General features: G+C 40.0%; 1 protein-coding gene across 6 annotated transcripts in view; it reads left to right on the forward strand.

Annotated features, from left to right (window-relative positions):
• The window catches only part of OCA2 (OCA2 melanosomal transmembrane protein), a 163,362-nt gene that overhangs the window by 138,470 nt on the left and 6,601 nt on the right, over positions 1–18,291 (forward strand). For all 6 annotated transcript variants that reach the window (XM_059052638.2, XM_067027488.1, XM_067027484.1 and 3 more), the window contains one exon: positions 12,620–12,713. In XM_059052638.2, the coding sequence (XP_058908621.1) occupies positions 12,620–12,713 (94 nt within the window). The remainder of the gene's footprint in view (positions 1–12,619; positions 12,714–18,291) is intronic.

Raw genomic sequence — 18,291 nt, forward strand, 5'->3', positions numbered from 1 at the left:
CCTTTAGGTGGTCACAAAACACTGAGCTGATCTCCCTGTGCTATGTGGCTGCTTCCCACTAGCTATCTTTTTACATTTGGTAGTGTATATATGTCCATGCCACTCTCAAACATTGTCCCAGGTTACCCTTCCCCCTCCCTGTGTCCTCAAGTCCATTCTCTATGTCTGAATCTTTATTCCTGTCCTACTCCTATGTTCTTCAGAATCTTATTTTTTTTAGATTCCATATATATGAGTTAGCATACAGTATTTGTTTTTCTCTTTCTGACTTACTTCAGCCTGTATGACAGAATCTAGGTCCATCCAACTCACTACAAATACCTGAATTTCGTTTCTTTTTATGGCTGAGTAATATTCCATTGTATATATGTGCCACATCTTTCTTATCCATTCATCTGTCAATGGACACTTAGGTTGCCTCCATGTCCTGGCTATTGTAAATAGGGCTGCAATGAATATTGTGGTACATAACTCTTTTTGAATTGTGGTTATCTCAGGGTATATGCCCAGTAGTGGGATTGCTGTGATTTATGTAAGAGAGTGTTCTTCCTATGTTTTCCTCTAAGAGTTTTATAGTGTATGCCCTTACATTTAGGGTATTTAATCCATTTTTAGTTTATTTTTGTATATGGTGTTAGGGAGTGTTCTAATTTCATTCTTTTACATGGAGCTGTCCAGTTTTCCCAACACCACTTATTGAAGAGGCTCTCTTTTCTCCATTGTATATTATGTCATCCTTTACCGAAGATAGGGTGACCATATGTGCATGGGTTTATCTCTGGACTTTCTATCCTGTTCCATTTATCTATATTTCTGTTTCTGTGCCAGTACCATACTGTCTTGATTACTGTACTTTTGTAGTATAGTCTGAAGTCAGGGACCCTGATTCTTCAAGCTCCATTTTTCTTCTCAAGATTGTTTCGGATATTCAGGGTCTTTTGTGTTTCCATACAAGCTGAAATGTTTTGTTCTAGTTCTGTGAAAAATGCCATTGGTAGTTTGGTAGGGATTGCACTGAATCTGTAGATTGCTTTGGGCAGTAGAGTCATTTTCACAATATTGATTCTTCTAATCCAAGAACATGGTATATCTCTCCACCTGTTTGTTTCATCTTTAATTTCTATCATCAGTGTCCTATAGTTTTCTGCATACAGGTCTTTTGTCTCCTTAGGTAGGTTTATTCCTAGGTATTTTATTCTTTTTGTTGTGATGGTAAATGGTAGTGTTTCCTTAATTTCTCTTTCAGATTTTTCATCATTGGTGTATAGGAATGCAAGAGATATCTGTGCATTAATTTTATATCCTGCTACTCTATGAAATTCATTGATTAGCTCTAGTAGTTTTCTGGTAACATCTTCAGGATTTTCTATGTATAGTATCATGTCCTCTGCAAGCAGTGGCAGTTTTATTTCTTCTTTTCTGATCTGGATTCCTTTTATTTCTTTTTCTTATCTGATTGCTGTGGCTAAAACTTCCAAAACTATGTTGAATAATAGTGGTGAGAGTGGACAACCTTGTCTTGTTCCTGATCTTGTAGGAAAACTTTTCAGTTTTCCACCATTGAGAACGATGTAGGCTGTGGGTTTGTCATAGGTGGTCATCATTATGTTGAGGTAAGTTTCCTCTATGACTACTTTCTGGAGCATTTTTTATCATAAATCGGTGTTGAATTTTGTCAAAAGCTTTCTCTGCATCTATTGAGATGATCATATGTTTTTTCTCCTTCAATTTATTAATCTGGTGTGTCACATTTATTGATTTGCGTATATTGAAGAATCCTTGCATTCTTGTGATAAACCCAACTTGTTCACAGTGTCGGATCCTTTTAATGTGCTGTTGGATTCTGTTTGCAAGTATTTTGTTGAATGATTTTTGCATTTATGTTCATCAGTGATATTGACCTGTAGTTTTCATTTTTTGTGACATGTTTGTCTGGTTTTGGTATCAGGGTGATGGTGGCCTTGTAGAATGATTTGGGGAATGTTCCTCCCTCTGCTATATTTTGGAAGAGTTTGAGAAGGATAGGTGTTACCTCTTTTCTAAATGTTTTTTAGAATTCGCCTGTGAAGCCATCTGATCCTGGGCTTTTGTTTCTTGGAAGATTTTTAATCACAATCTCAATTTCAGTGTTTGTGATTGGTCTGTTTATATTTTCTATTTCTTCCTGGTTCAATCTCAGCTGGTTGTGCATTTCTAAGAATTTGTCCATTTCTTCCAGGTTGTCCATTTTATTGGCATAGAGTTGCCTGTAGTAATCTCTCATGATTCTTTGTATTTCTGCAGTGTCAGTTGTTACTTCTCCTTTTTCATATCTAATTCTATTGATTTGAGTCATCTCTCTTTTTTCTTGATGAGTCTGGCTAATGGTTTATCAATTTTGTTTATCTTCTCAAAGAACCAGCTTTTAGTTTTATTGAACTTAGCTATCATTTCCTTCATTTCTTTTTCATTTATTTCTGATGTGAACTTTATGACTTCTTTCCTTCTGCTAAATTTGGGGTGTTTTTGTTCTTCTTTCTCTAATTGCTTTAGGTGTAAGGTTAGGTTGTTTATCTGAGATTTTTTTTTCTTGAGGTAGGATTGTATTGCTATAAACTTCCCTCTTAGAACTGCTTTTGCTGCATCACATAGTTTTTGGGTCATCGTGTTTTCAATGTCATTTGTTTCTAGGTTTTTTTCTTTTTTTGATTTCCTCTTTGATTTCTTCAGTGATCTCTTGCTTATTTAGTAGTGTATTGTTTAGCCTCCATTTTTTTGTAATTTTTACGGATTTTTTTCCTGTACTTGATATCTAGTCTCATAGCATTGTGCTTGGAAAAGATACTTGATATGATTTCAATTTTCTTAAATTTACTAAGGCTTGATTTGCGATCCAAGATATGATCTATCCTGGAGATTGTTCCATGAGCACTTGAGAAGAAAGTGTAATCTGATGTTTTTGGATGGAATTGCCTATAAATATCACTTAAGTCCATCTTGATTCCTTCTCTATTTGTTTTTTGGATGATCTGTCCATTGGTGAAATTGGGGTGTTAATGTCCCCTACTATGACTGTGTTACTGTCAATTTCCCCTTTTATGGCTGTTAGTATTTGCCTTATTATTGAGGTGCTCCTATGTTGGGTGTGTAAATATTTACAATGGTTCTATCTTCTTTTTGGATTGATCCCTTGATCTTTATGTAGTATCCTTTGTCTCTTGTAATGTCTTTATTTTATTTTAAAGTCTGTTTTTTCTGATATGAGAATTGCTACTCCAGCTTTCTTTTGATTTCCGTTTGCATGGAATATCTTTCTCCATCCCCTCACTTTCAATCTGTATGTGTCCCTAGGTCTGAAGTGGGTCTCTGGTAGACAGCATATATACAGGTCTTGTTTTTTATTACATTCAGCCAGCCTACGTCTTTTTGTTGGAGCATTTAATCCATTTACATTTAAAGTAATTATCGATATGTATGTTCCTATTATCATTTTCTTAAGTGTTTTGGGTTTGTTATTATAAATGTTTTTCTTCTTTTGTGTTTCCTGCCTAGAGAAGTTCCTTTAGCATTTGTTGTGAAGTTGGTTTGGTGTTGCTGAATTCTCTTACCTTTTGCTTGTCTGTAAAGATTTTAATGTCTCTGTTGAATCTGAATGAGATCCTTCTGGGTAGAGTAATCTTGGCTGTAGGTTTTTCCCTTTCATCACTTTAAATATGTGCTGCCACTCCCTTGTGGCTTGCAGAGTTTCTTCTGAAAGATCAGTTGTTAACCTTATGGGGATTCCCTTGTATGTTAATTGTTGCTTTTCCCTTGCCACTTTTAATATTTTTTCTTTGTATTTAATTTTTCATAGTTTGATTAATATGTGTCTTTGCATGTTTCTCCTTGGATTTATCCTGTATGGCACTCTCTGCACTTCCTGGGCTTGATTAACTATTTCCTTACCCATAGTAGGGAAGTTTTCAACTATAATCTCTTCAAATCTCTTCTTCTTCTGGGACCGCTATAATTCGAATGTTTGTGCATTTAATGTCCCAGAAGTCTCTAAGACTGTCTTCAATTCTTTTCATTCTTTGTTCTCTATTCTACTTTGCAGTACTTATTTCCACTATTTTATCTTCCAGGTCACTTATTCCTTTTTCTGCCTCAGTTATTCTGCTATTGATTCCTTCTAGAGAATTTTAAATTTCATTTATTGTGTTATTCATCATTGTTTGTTTGCTCTTTAGTTCTTCTAGGTCCTTGTTAGAAGTTTCTTGTATTTTCTGCATTCTATTTCCACAGTTTTGGATCATGTTTACTATCATTACTCTGAATTCTTTTTCAGGTAGACTGCCTATTTCCTCTTCATTTGTTTGGGCTGGTGGGTTTATAGCTTGCTCCTTCATCTGCTGTGTGTTTCTCTGTCTTCTCATTTTGTTTAACTTACTGTGTTTGGGGTCTCCTTTTCACAGGCTGCAGGTTTGTAGTTCCCGTTGTTTTTGGTGTCTGCCCCCAGTGGGTAAGGTTGGTTCACTGGGTTGTATAGGCTTCCTGGTAGAGGGGACTGGTGCCTGAGCTCTGGTGGATGAGGCTTGATCTTGTGTTTCTGGTGGGCAGGACTGTGTTTGGTGGTGTGTTTTAGAGTTCTGTGACCTTATTATGATTTTAGTCAGCCTCTCTGTTAATGGGTGGGGTTGTGTTACTGTCTTGGTAGTTGTTTGCCATAGGGTGTCCAGCACTGTAGCTTGCTGGTCGTTGAGTGGAGCTGGGTCTTAGAGCTGATATAGAGATGTCTGGGAGAGATTTCACCATTTGATATTACATGGAGCCAGGAGGTCTCTGGTTGACCAATGTCCTGAACTCGGCTCTCTCTCCTCTGAGGCTCCGGTCTGACACCCGGCCAGAGCATAAAAACCCTGTCAGCCACACAGCTCAGAAGTAAAGGGAGAAAAACATAAAGAAGAAAAGAAAACAAAATAAAATAAAGTTATTAAAATAAGACATTAATAATTATTAAAAATAAAAAAATTTTAAAGTAATTAAAAATGAAAGAAAGAAAAAGAGAACAACCAAATAAAAAAAACAAATCCACCAATGATAACAAGCACTAAAAACTATACTAAATAAAAATAACTGGACTGACAGAACTCTAGGACAAATGGTAAAAGCAAAGCTATACAGACAAAATCACATAAAGAAGCAGACACATACACACTCACAAAAAGAGAAAAAGGAAGAATATATATATAAAAAGGAAGATAACAAAGAAATCAATAAACAAATCTACCATTGATAATAAACTCTAATTACTAAACTAAGATAAACATAAAACCAAAATCAAATTAGATGCAGAAAGCAAACCACAAGTCTACAGTTGCTCCCAAAGTCCACCACCTCAATTTTGGGATGATTTGTCATCTATTCATGTACTCCAGAGATGCAGTGTACATCAAGTTGATTGTGGAGATTTAATCTGCTCCTCCTGAGGCTGCTGGGAGAAATTTCCCTTTCTATTTTTTGTTCGCAGAGCTCCTGGGGTTCAACTTTGGATTTTGCCCCACCTCTGTGTGTACGTCGCCTGAGGGCATCTGTTCCCTGCCCAGACATGATGGGGTTAAAGTAGCAGCTGGTTATGGGGCTCTGGCTCACTCAGGCCGCGGGGAGGTAAGGTTATGGAATGCAGTGTGAGCCTGTGGTGGCAGAGGCTGGTGTGACATTGCAACAGCCTGAGGTGTGCTGTGTGTTCTCCCAGGGAAGTTGTCCGTGGATCACGGGACCCTGGCAGTGACAGGCTGCACAGGCTCCTGGGAGGGGTGGTGTGGATAGTGACCTGTGCTTGCACACAGGATTCTTGGTGGCTGTAGCAGCAGCCTTAGCGTTTCATGCCCATCTCTGGTGTCCATGCTGATACCTCCAGATCTCACACATCTCTGGAGCTCGTTTAGGCAGTGCTCTGAATCCCCTCTCCTCACACACCCCGAAAAAATGGTCCTTTGCCTCTTAGGCTGTTCCAGACTTTGTCCCAGACTCCCTCCTGGCTAGCTGTGGTGCACTAACTCCATTCAGGCTGTGTTCACACAACCAACCCCAGTCCTCTCCCTGGGATCTGACCTCTGAATTCCGAGCCTCAGCTCCCAGCCCCCATTCTCCCCAGTGGGGGTGAGCAAACAAATGTCTCAGGCTGTTGATTGCTGTTTGGCACCAATCCTTTTTGTGGGGATCTCTTCACTTTGCCCTCTGCACCCCTATTGCTGTGCTCTCCTACGTGGCTCTGAAGCTTCTCACCTGCCACCCCGACTCCACCAGTGAAGGGGTTTTCTAGTGTGTCGAAACTTTTCCTCCTTCACATCTCCCTCCCAGAGTTGCAGGTCCTGTCCCTATTCTTTTGTCTCTGTTTTTTCTTTTTTCTTTTGCCCTACTTGGGTACATTGGGGAGTTCCTTGCCTTTTGGGTTGTCTGAGGTCTTCTGCCAGCATTCAGTAGGTGTTCTGTAGGAGTTGTTCCACATGTAGGTGTATTTCTGATGTATTTGTGGGGAGGAAGATGATCTCCATGTCTTACTCCTACACCAACTTGAAGGTCTGTCTAGATATTTTTTGATTTCCCTTTTGATTTCTTCTTTGACCCACTGATTTTTCAGGAGCATGTGGTTTCATTTCCATATATTTGTGAGTTGTCCAGCTTTCTTCTTGTTATTGATGTCTAGTTTCACACCATTGTAATTGTAAAAGATCATTGATATGATTTCTTTCTTCTTAAATTTCTTAAGACTCGTTTTGTGACTTAACATATGATCTATCCTGGAGAATGCTCAGTGTGTGCTTCAGAAGAATGTGCATTTTGCTGCTATTGGATGGAATGTTCTGTATATGACTGTTAGGACTATTTATTTTAAAGTGTAGTTTAAACCCAATGTTTCTTCATTGATTTTCTGTCTGGATGATCTTTCTTTACATAGGGCATTGAAATCCACTGATCTGTTAATAGTTGCTTAATATAGTTAGGTGCTCTGATGTAGGATGCACATATATTCACAATTGTAAAAGGCATCAATGAATTGACTCCTTTATTATTATATAGTGACTTTTTTGGTCTTTTAACAGTTTTTGACTTAAAGTCTATTTTTTCTGACATAAAAATTCTACTTCTGCTTTCTTTTGGTTTCATTTGCATGGAATATCTTTTTCCATCACTACACTTTGAGCCTATGTGTGTCCTGTGGCACCATATAGCTGGGGCTTGTTTTGTTTGTTTGTTTGTTTTTCTTTTTGTTGTTTTTTTTTTTAATCCATTCAGCCACTCTGTGCCTTTTGATTGGAGAATTTAATCCATTTACATTCAAAATAATTGTTGATAGGTAAGGACTTACTATTGCTGTCTTGTTAATTGTTTTCTGGCTATTTTGTAGTTCCTTTGTATCTTTCTTGTTGTCTTCCTTTGTAAATTGATAATCTTCTGTAGTGGTATGTTTTCATTCTCTTCTCTTTATCCTGTGTGTATATGCTATAGGTTTTTATAGCGTGGTTACCCTGAAGCCTTAATAAAATATCTTATAACAGTCTATTTTAACTAATGACTCAACTTTAATTGCATACAAAAAACTCTATCGTTTTACTTCACACTACATTTAATGTTTTTGGTGTCACAATGTACATCTTTTAATCTTGTGTTTTCATTAAAAAGTTTCTGTAACTATAGTTATTTTAATACTTTCATCTTTTAACCTTTATACTAGGGTTTAGTGATTCACACATCACCATTGCAGTGTTAGAGTATTCTGAATTTGACTGTATACTTACCAGTAAATTTTATACTTTCCTTTTTTCACGTTATTAATTAGCAAGTTTTCATTTCAGCTTGAAGAATTTTCTTCAGCATTTCTTGCAAGGCTGGTCTAGTGGTAATGAACTCCCTCAGCTTCTGTTTGTTTGGGAAAATCTTTATCTTTCCTTCATTTCTGAAGGACAGCTTTGCTAGGTAAAGTGGTTTTGGTTCGCAGGTTTTTTTTTTCTTTCAGCACTTTGAATATATCATCCCATTCTCGTGTGAACTGTTAAGGTTTCTACTGAGAAATCCACTGATAACCTTGTGGGAGATTCCTTTGTATGAGAGAAATTTATTTTCTCTTGCTGCTTTTAAAATTCTCTCTTTGTCTTTGATTTTAGACACTTTTATTATAATGTGTCTTAGAGAAGAATATTTTAGATTGAAATTTTGGGATGATTTATTAGCTTCATGAACTTGGATTATCAAAATCTTCCCCCAGATTTGGGAGTTCTTAGCCATTATTTCTTTAAGTAAGCTTTCTGCCCCCTTTCCTCTCTTCCCCTTCTGGGACTACAATGACACATAGGGTTTTTTTTCTGTAGCCTTTCTTCATTTCTCTTTTCTTTTTGCTCCTCTGATTGGATAATTACAAATGACTTGTCTTTGAGCTCACTGATTCTTCTGCTTAATCCTGTCTGCTGTTGAAGCTCTCTATTGAATTTTTCAGTTCAGTCATTGTGTTCTTCAGCTCCAAAATTTCTGTTTGGTTCTTTTTAATGTTTTCTGTCTCTTTGTTGAACTCCTCATTTTGTTCTTATTTTGTTTTCCTACTTTTTCTAAATTGTTTACTTGAGTTCTCTTGTAGCTCTCTGAGCATCTTTAGAACAATTATTTTGAATTCTGTGTCTGACAACTCCTAAATCTCCATTTCTTTGGGGTCAGTCATTGGAAATTTACACTTTCTTTGGTGAAGTCATGTTTCCCTGATTCTTCTTGTTCCCTGTAGCCTGGCACAAGTGTCTGCACATGTGGAGAAGCAGCCATCTCTTCCAGACTTTATGGAAAATATCTTTCCCTGCAGTTGGGGGCATGGTTGAGAGTACCATGACCTGAGCACAGGGCACCAATTGTGAGGGCATGTGGCAGCTTTAGTTCCAGGGTGCATGGTGATTTGTTGGCTCAGCATGCTGGAGTCCACATCATTGATACTGTGTGGTCCTTGGTGAGTGGTGTGGATGGTCCACAGAGACTTCAAGGACTGTTGTGGTCCTCAGTGGTGCCTCCAGTTCCTGCAGCTAGGGACCAGCATTGATGAAAGTGGTGATCAGAGCTGGTGGTGTACATACACTTGGCTGCAGGGGCCAGCAGCAGGTGCCTGTGTGGTGGCAAGGGCCAGTTACAAACATGCATATACTGGTGGGGTTCTGGTGAAGCAGCAAGGACTGCAGCCACCTGTAGTTGCACTGGAAGCTGCAGGGGCCCTGCTCCTGGTGTATACTTCCATAGCTGCTGGTTCTTGCCATGGGTACATGGCAGTGGAGGCTAGTTTTGGGAATCAAGCTGGGGTCATGCAGGTGTACAGTTGGAGGGGCTAGCTACAGGTGAGCAGAGTAGTATAAGCCAGTGACAGGACATAGAGCTGAACCAGGGCCCACAAGCAACTGTGAGGGCCTTGGCTATTTGTGGTACAGTCCTGTGGCTGCAAGATCTTGCCACAGGAGTGACAAGTGGAAGTCAGCGACTGGTGACTGTGCTCTTATGCACCACTGGTGTCAGTCCAGTGGTGCATAAGAGCACAGCTGGAGGAGCTAACCCTGAGCAGGTGCATGGGGGTGGTCACCTGAAGGATTCTAGGCTGGTATCTTGCATTTTCACAGCTGTTTCTGTGGGCTGGCTACTGGTCCTGATCCCAGGCTATGGTGGGGCCTTATGTGAGGGACTGGGAAGAGACTCAGATGGCTTGTATCAGTGAACACAAATACTTGTGGGGAATAAATCAGTAAAATCTTCAGGAGGTCTGCAATAGCTGTGCTAGTCATTGTTTTTTTCAGTGGTGAAAGCTACCAGAATCATCTATAGAGCAGGTCACTGGAAAACATAGTAACTCCTAGTGTGAGGCTGACACTGGTAGCCCCTGCTTTTCTTCCTTGTTTTTCCTGTTCTTCCTTGTGTTTTTTTTTTTTTTTTTTTTCTTGTTCTTAACTGCTTCTATACAACTCAAGTTTGACAGTTTCTGGGTGGGGTGAAAAAAAAGTGGGTCCTTTGTGCAGTTCCCTGAAAGGCTGGGGAAGTAGGTTTGCTCATCCTGCTTTCTGTTTCCCAGTGAGGGGAATTATTTCTAATTAGGAAACACCACTTGGTGCTGAGCAGTGTTGGCTTGGGGAATGGGATGATGCAGGCAAAATGAAACTTTCTGGGACCTGGTGTGTAGCCAGTGAGACAACAACACGTTTTTGTAAGGTGTGGAGTGGGGACCTGACCAATGCTGTTTTCCTTCGCTTTTGTGTGGTTATTCTCAAGTTTTTTGTTCCACTATGTTGCTGAAGTTTCTTCAGAGGACTCTAGATGTCTCCCAGGGCTTGTTTTTGGTGGATAGCTTTCTGCAGCCATCAGCCTATGACGGAATCTGGTACTTGTGACCATTGCTGTTTTCCTTCGCTTTTGTGTGGTTATTCTCAAGTTTTTTGTTCCACTATGTTGCTGAAGTTTCTTCAGAGGACTCTAGATGTCTCCCAGGGCTTGTTTTTGGTGGATAGCTTTCTGCAGCCATCAGCCTATGACGGAATCTGGTACTTGTAACTATATGGTTTGGAACACGGGCACAGGAGCAGTTGTCTTGATTTTTAGTAGCACTAGGGTCAAGGACCCCTTCCAACTTTTACACCTCGGTACCCCTGACAAGGGCCCAGCATCCTGTGCTTAGTTGTTCCAAGTCTGTTTCTTCGAGCCAACTAGCACATGAAGTCCTTTAGAGTGGAGATCAGCCTTTTCTGACAGCATGCTGCTTGGTGTGTATGGTGCCTGGTGGCCACACTGTGTGTGTGTTTGCTCCGCTCATTGATGACTGGGTGCTAGGAGAAGCCCTACTTCACTCGTTTCTCCAAAGAACCAAGACTTCAAGTCTGAAATTGCCTCTGTGACAATAATTGGGTTCATCATGCGACAACAGAAGCAAGGATTGAAATGTGCCATGGGGACTGCTCAGGGGCCCCCTCTGACAGGAATTTCTGTTTCTTTGTGAAGTAGACTTCCCAGGATGTTACTCGTTTCTCTTCCAGTAAATATTTGGGGCTACCGAGAATGAAAAAGTGAACTGAAATTCTCCTTGGACCCAGCTAATAGGAAGGGCTCTTTCTCAGACCCTACAAGGCAAATCTGGAGAGCTTTTGGCAGGACTGGAAGAGGAGTGTGTACCATAGGTGCATAGGTCTGTGGGTTGGCCACAGCCCATTGGTCAGGGCTCTGCTGGGGCTTATGGGGCTCTTCCACATGTCCTCCCTCTGGGGACACCAAGAGGTGCCAATATTTCCTGGGATTTGCTCTTCTCATAGCCGAATCTGAAGCTTCAGAGAGGCTTACAGTAACACGGGGTGCTTCTGTCTAGTCCACCCACTGGTCAAACAAGCCACTGGCCAACCCCAGAGTCCATGGGGTGGGGAAGTAGATCTATCTGTTTCACTGGAGACCACTGCAGAAGGCATTCAAGTGAAGTCGTATTGCAGAGGTAAAAGGATGGGGAGTGATCCAATCTTCCCAAATAAGCAATGAGGTGTTGCTTTTATGACATCAGGAAACCTGGTGTCCAGTAGAGTGTAGCTCTATTGTCCCCTAATTCTCTATAGCAAATGAAATCACATGTCATTTACATATCTCCACATTGTTTTTATCTTTCTGTCTGCGATTTTGGGTAGTCCTTTCCAGATGGGTTACTGTTGGAGCCCTCCTCTTCCTGCTCTTTACAGAGGTTCACACAAGGCAACTGCTCCAGGGCAGCAGGTCCAGGGGTCCCTCCTTAACCTCTAATGGGCTGCTCTGAGGTACCTAACAGTGAAAACATGGACTAACATCTCCTGAGGGTGCTGGAAGCAGGTCCAGTGACTACATCTTCTTCTGTCCTTCATTAGAAACGTGAGCCACAAGGGGGCATGTTTTGGGAACACAAATTTCTCACAGAAACGTCACAACTGCTACGTGTCTTACTGATTACTATAATGTGAAATTTATCCCTATTAGAAAGATGCACTGGATGTTTTCATGATTTACTAGAGAATACTACTTCCTAGTCATTGAATCTGATGCTTTTTACATCCTGAACATCAGCAGGTGTGGGATGACTGCACAGAGGCAGTGGTGAGAAATGGCTTAGCACTGGTTTACCTGCATGCAGTTTTGAATCAGAGAACTGATTCTGGCTTGGCCACTTACAAGATCTGTGTCTCTCCGTGTCTCAATGTCCTTACCTATCAATTGAGGGTATAACATACACACCTGGAGGAGGTTTGAGGATTAAATAAGATGATGTATGCATGGAGTTAGTGTAGGACTTGATCCACTGCAGGGCTAATAAATGCTGGTTAGATGGTTGTGGTCCCAAGCACTGTGTTAGATTCTATGCGACTTTACCCCATTTAGGAATCCACAGCAGCAGCTGGAGAAGGAGCTGAGGAGAAGGGGGACCAGTTGGTCATATGGCTGGAAACAAAGACTTACTGATGGGCTCAAACTCAAGGTTTTGTGGATTCCATAGTTTGCTTTGTTTTCCTTTTGAACATCCTGTGCTCCATACAGTTTGACTGCTAAAAAAGTGCTTTGGATTTTGCAAGTTGGTCATAGAATGGGCAACTCCTCTGGGCTTCCATGGACCTGATATCAGTGTCCTTTTCCTCCACAGATTCCTGTGCTCCTGAACCTGACCAGAGACCCTGAGGTCAGCCTGCCTGTGCCACCGCTCATGTATGCCCTTGCCCTCGGCGCCTGTCTGGGAGGTAAGGGGGTGTTAACGCATTTGAGGGAGGGCCCCCGGACACTGTGGTGAGCCTGAAGTGATGATTAATGCATGACAAATTGAAAGTAAAGTAAGAATAGTCCAGATGATTTCCTGAGTGGAAACCCATCTTCACCTTTGACTGGAGCAGTTCTAGGCGTACTCAGTTCCTCTGCAAGGCCTGTCACTTCTCACTCTCTGCAGAACTGCCCCTGACATTCTAAGTCTGTGGCCTGAGGATGATCATTATGACATCTCAAAGTTAACCAGCTCCCACACTGAATGCAGATGTGGCTTAGGTTTAGAAACAGATATTGAATCAGAAACCATCCTCAGTGGCAGCTTCTTCTTCTCTTTTTAAGGAGAGCGTGTTGGGCGGATGAATGACTAAGCTAAGAAGTAGAGACTCTAACCTAAGAGTAAGAAGAAAGATTTTAGGGCTTCCCTGGTGGCGCAGTGGTTGGAAGTCCGCCTGCCGATGCAGGGGACACGGGTTCGTGCCCCGGTCCGGGAAGATTCCACGTGCCGCGGAGCAGCTGGGCCCGTGAGCCATGGCCGCTGAGCCTGCGCGTCCGGAGCCTGTGCTCCGCAATTGGAGGGGCCACAGCAGTGAGAGGCTCACGTACCGCAAAAAAAAAAAAAAAAAAAAAGAAGAAAGATTTTTAAAAATTCTTTTTGTCTTGAGGAGTGTGTTGTCCTGTGCAGTCATTGAAAAGCCAATTAGAAAAATGTTGGGAGAGACTAACCTCTGGTGAGTAAACACAAAGGCTTTGGATGTGATTGTATTTGGAAGGAGGCCTAATCACCTTTGGGAACACAAGAGGATTGTGAGAATCTTAGGTAAACACACTAGATACCTTTTAAGTTTTTATTTTTACATCCAGATATTCTTAGATAGTCTAGCTTTCTCTGTTCTTTGATTTGTCTCAACTATTAGATCAACAGCTTTCTTTTTAGTTTATCTTCTTGTTTGTAAAGGGTGATTAATGTCATTCAGTGAAGTTGCTGTGATTTCTGGAGAGCTAATTCACCTAATCCAGCAACTGAGGCCTCACGTTCTGAGTGCAGAGTTGTTAAAATGTCCCCACCTGAGATCAGCCCCAGGGAAAGCAAGAACTGCATTCACAGCTACATTTAATATCAGTGGTAGAAACAGAATCCAAAGACACCTGGAAATGTGTCCTCTGTGTGGAATTTTGTTCATTAAACCTATTGAGCATCCTCTATACCCTGGCATTGTTCTTCAGAGTGGGGAGACAGTCACCTAAGCTAAGATTATAACATAAACATATCCTCTCATGGCCACGTGCATAGAGTGCTCAGGGGGTACCAGGGAGACTGGGGGAAAGTCAGGAATGGCTCTCCAGAGGGGAAGTTTTGAGCTGGGTCTCAAAGGATGAGAAGCCTCCTGGGCTAGTTCAGATTCCCCAGAACATGTAGAATGAATATGGAGGGGATTATCAAGGAGAGAAGTTAACGTGGACCATTTGTATGGCTAATAACTTAAAATATGATTAAACATTTGTTGACTGAGCCCCTTTTGTAAACAAGCTGCCTGTCTTGGCATGTCTGGGTAATCCTACATGAAAACTGATGTCTGGATCTAGAGGCAGAACAAGAACATTTTCCAAAACCAATCTCTGCCGTGCTCTTGATGGCCATTTAAAATGTTTATGAAGAACCTTCAATCTAATGTCCTATGTCAACCAATCCAATCTGAGTTAAATAAACCATGCTCTCAGACCAGTGGTAATTTTTCATTTGACAGAAAACATAAAAATTAATTTTATGCAGTGGCATTCCCTTTGGAAAGTATTAGTAGAACTACCTGCCACTCGGGATATGAACTTGACCAAAAGGAATCAACAGGTTTTAATGTAGCCATGTGCTGCCTGGATTACCCACAATCTCTAGACAACTTTGTCAAGGATGCCATGCATACTTGGACCTAAAGCAGTCTTCATTTTTGTTTGTTTTCTGTGTTCTACAAGTAGATATTTAAATTATTTTTAGTTTGTTTTTATCCAACTAATACGTGGATGTGGCAACAAGTAAAATAAAACAGCTCAGATTTGTCAAGGAAATTGACAACCGCAATGAGTTCTACAAGCAACAGAGGCTCCCGGGTTGGCCATAGGTTCACTCCAGCTGCGCAAACGCATCAGCAACACTTATACTACCCTGACTACGTAAATGCCACTCTGCAGGGCCAAGATGTGCACCAAGATCAAGGTCCACTCAAGTCTTCTTTCTCATGTTTCATCATCTGCTTAAAATCACGTCATTTTAATTTACTTCAAATTTGGTGATAATTTCATACCACTTTTGTTGAACCTAGTATTTCTAGTTACTTGTTTTCAACGTAAAGAGAGCTAAGGAGGAGAAACTCTGGAGCTGGACTGCAGGAATTTGATTCCCAGCTGTGGGATTTTCTAGTTGTATGACACTGGGAAAGTTTCTGAGGCTCCCTGGAGTTCTAAAATTTCATAAAGATGGCATTAGGTATGTATTTACTCATGTGCTGCTTCTACTCTGGAGAATCCACTTCTATCATTTTTTTGATAAATTCCTCCCTTCCATTTCATTCTGTCCTTTCTGAGATTTTTCTAGTAGTGGAATTTGGGGTTTCCCATATTGAACTTATGTGTGTATTATTTTTCCTCTGCATTTTCTTTTTTGACTTTTGCCTCCAGACTCGGGGATATTTCCTCAACTTTATTTTTCAGTCAACCTGTCTATATATATACATTTATTTAGTTTAGTAATTATGGATTTAGTCAATGAGAACAATTTTCCCTCTGGTTTTCCCTTTTTTATTACTTTAATTAAGCTTTTACTTTGAGATAGTTGTATATTCACATGCAGCTGTAAGGAATAATATGGAGATATCCTATGTACCATTTATCCGGCTTCCCTCAATGTTAATATATTGTGAAAACATACTACAATATCACAGGATATTGACATTGAAGCAGTCAAGACACAAAACATTTTCATCACTAAAAAAAAATCCCTCACATTGCCTTTTTTTGGCCACACCCACTTCCTTCCATCCCCACCCCTTACTTAACCTTGGCAACCACTTACCTATTCTATATTTCTACAACTTTGTCAATTCAAGTATATTATATAAATGGAATCTTACAGGGTGTAACTTTGGGGATTGGCTTTTTTTTTTTTCTTTAACATCTTTATTGTAGTATAATTGCTTTACAATGATGTGTTAGTTTCTGCTGTATAACAAAGTGAATCAACTGTACATATACATATATCCACATATCTCCTCCCTCTTGCATCTCCCTCCCACCCTCCTTATCCCACCCCTCTAGGTGGACACAAAGCACTGAGTTGATCTCCCTGTGCTCTGTGGCTGCTTCCCACTAGCTATCTATTTTATATTTAGTAATGTATATATGACCATGGCACTCTCACACTTCATCCCAGCTTACCCTTCCTCCTACCCGTGTCTTCAAATACATTCTCTACAGCTGCGTCTTTATTCCTGTCCTGCCTCTAGGTTCTTCAGAACCATTTTCAATTTTTGTTTTAGATTCCATATATATGTGTTAGTATACGGTATTTGTTTTTCTCTTTCTGACTTACTTCACTCTGTATGACAGATTCTAGGTCCATCCACCTCACTACAAATAACTCAATTTCATTTCTTTTTATGGCTGAGTAGTATTCCATTGTATATATGTGCTATATCTTCTTTATCCATTCACCTGTTGATGGACACTTAGGTTGCTACTATGTCCTGGGTATTGTAAATAGAGATGCAATGAACATAGTGATACATGACTCTTTTTGAATTATGGTTTTATCAGGGTATATGCCCAGCAGTGGGATTGCTGGCTTGTATGGTAGTTCTATTTTATGTTGTTTAAAAAACTTCCATACTGTTCTCCATAGTGCCTGTATCAATTTACATTCCCACCAACAGTGCAAGAGGGTTCCCTTTTCTCCACACCCTTTCCAGCATTTATTGTTTCTAGATTTTTTGATGATGGCCATTCTGACTGGTGTGAGGTGATACCTCATTGTAGTTTTGATTTGCATTTCTCTAATGATTAATGATGTTGAGCATCCTTTCATCTGTTTTTTGGCAACCTGTATATCTTCTTTGGAGAAATGTCTATTTAGGTCTTCTGCCCATTTTTGGATTGGGTTGTTTGTTTTTTTTGATATTGAGCTGCATGAGATGATTGTATATTTTGGAGATTAATCCTTTGTCAGTTGCTTCATTTGCAAATATTTTCTCCCATTCTGAGGGTTGTCTCTTCATCTTGTTAATGGTTTCCTTGGCTGTGAAAAAGCTACTAAGTTTTATTAGGTCCCACTTGTTTATTTTTGTTTTTATTTCCATTCCTCTAGGAGGTGAGTCAAAAAGGATCTTGCTCTGATTTGTCATGGAGTGTTCTGCCTATGTTTTCCTCTAAGAGTTTTATAGTGTCTAGCCTTACATTTAGGTCTATAATCCATTTTGAGTTTATTTTTGTATATGGTGTTAGGGAGTGTTCTAATTTCATTCTTTTACATGGAGCTGTCCAGTTTTCCCAACACCACTTATTGAAGAGGCTCTCTTTTCTCCATTGTATATTATTGCATCCTTTATCAAAGATAAGGTGACCATATGTGTACGGGTTTATCTCTGGGCTTTCTATCCTGTTCCATTGATCTATATTTCTGTTTCTGTGCCAGTACCATACTGTCTTGATTACTGTACTTTTGTAGTATAGTCTGAAGTCAAGGAACCTGATTCCTCCAGCTCCATTTTTCTTTCTGAAGATTGCTTTGTTTGTGTTTCCATACAAATTGTGGATTTTTTTGTTCTAGCTCTGTGGAAAATGCCATTGGTAGTTTGATAGGGATTGCACTGAATCTGTAGATTGCTTTGGGTAGTATAATCATTTTCACAATGTTGATTCTTCCAGTCCAAGAACATGGGATATCTCTCCATCTGTTTGTATCATCTTTAATTTCTTTCATCAGTGTCTTATAGTTTTCTGCATACAGGTCTTTTGTCTCCTTAGGTAGGCTTATTCCTAGGTATTTTATTCTTTTTGTAGCAATGGTAAATGGGAGTGTTTCCTTAATTTCTCTTGATTTTCCCTTTTTTGCTTTTAATATTTTTTCTTTGTATTTAGTTTCTGTTAGTTTGATTAGTATGTGTCTTATTGTGTTCTTCCTTGGTTTTATCCTGTGTGGGACTCTCTTCCCTTCTTTGTCTTGGATGACTATTTCCTCTCCCATGTTAGGGAATTTTTTGACTATAATCTCTTCAATATTTTCTCAGGCCCTTTCCCTTTCTCTTCTTCTTCTGGGACTTATTCGAATGTTGATGCTTTTACTGTTGCATCCAATGTCTCTGAGACTGTCCTCATTTCTTTTCATTCTTTTTTCTTTATTCTGCTCCATGGCAGTTATTTCCACCATGCTGTCTTCCAGGTCACTTATCCGTTCTTCCACCTCAGTTATTCTGCTATTGATTCCTTCTAGTGTATTTTTAATTTCAGTTATTGTATTGTTCATCTCTGTTTTTTTGTTCTTTAGTTCTAGATCTTGTATGTTGCCTTCAT

Source organism: Kogia breviceps, chromosome 2 (assembly GCF_026419965.1).
Source record: "Kogia breviceps isolate mKogBre1 chromosome 2, mKogBre1 haplotype 1, whole genome shotgun sequence".
Lineage (NCBI taxonomy): Eukaryota > Metazoa > Chordata > Mammalia > Artiodactyla > Physeteridae > Kogia > Kogia breviceps.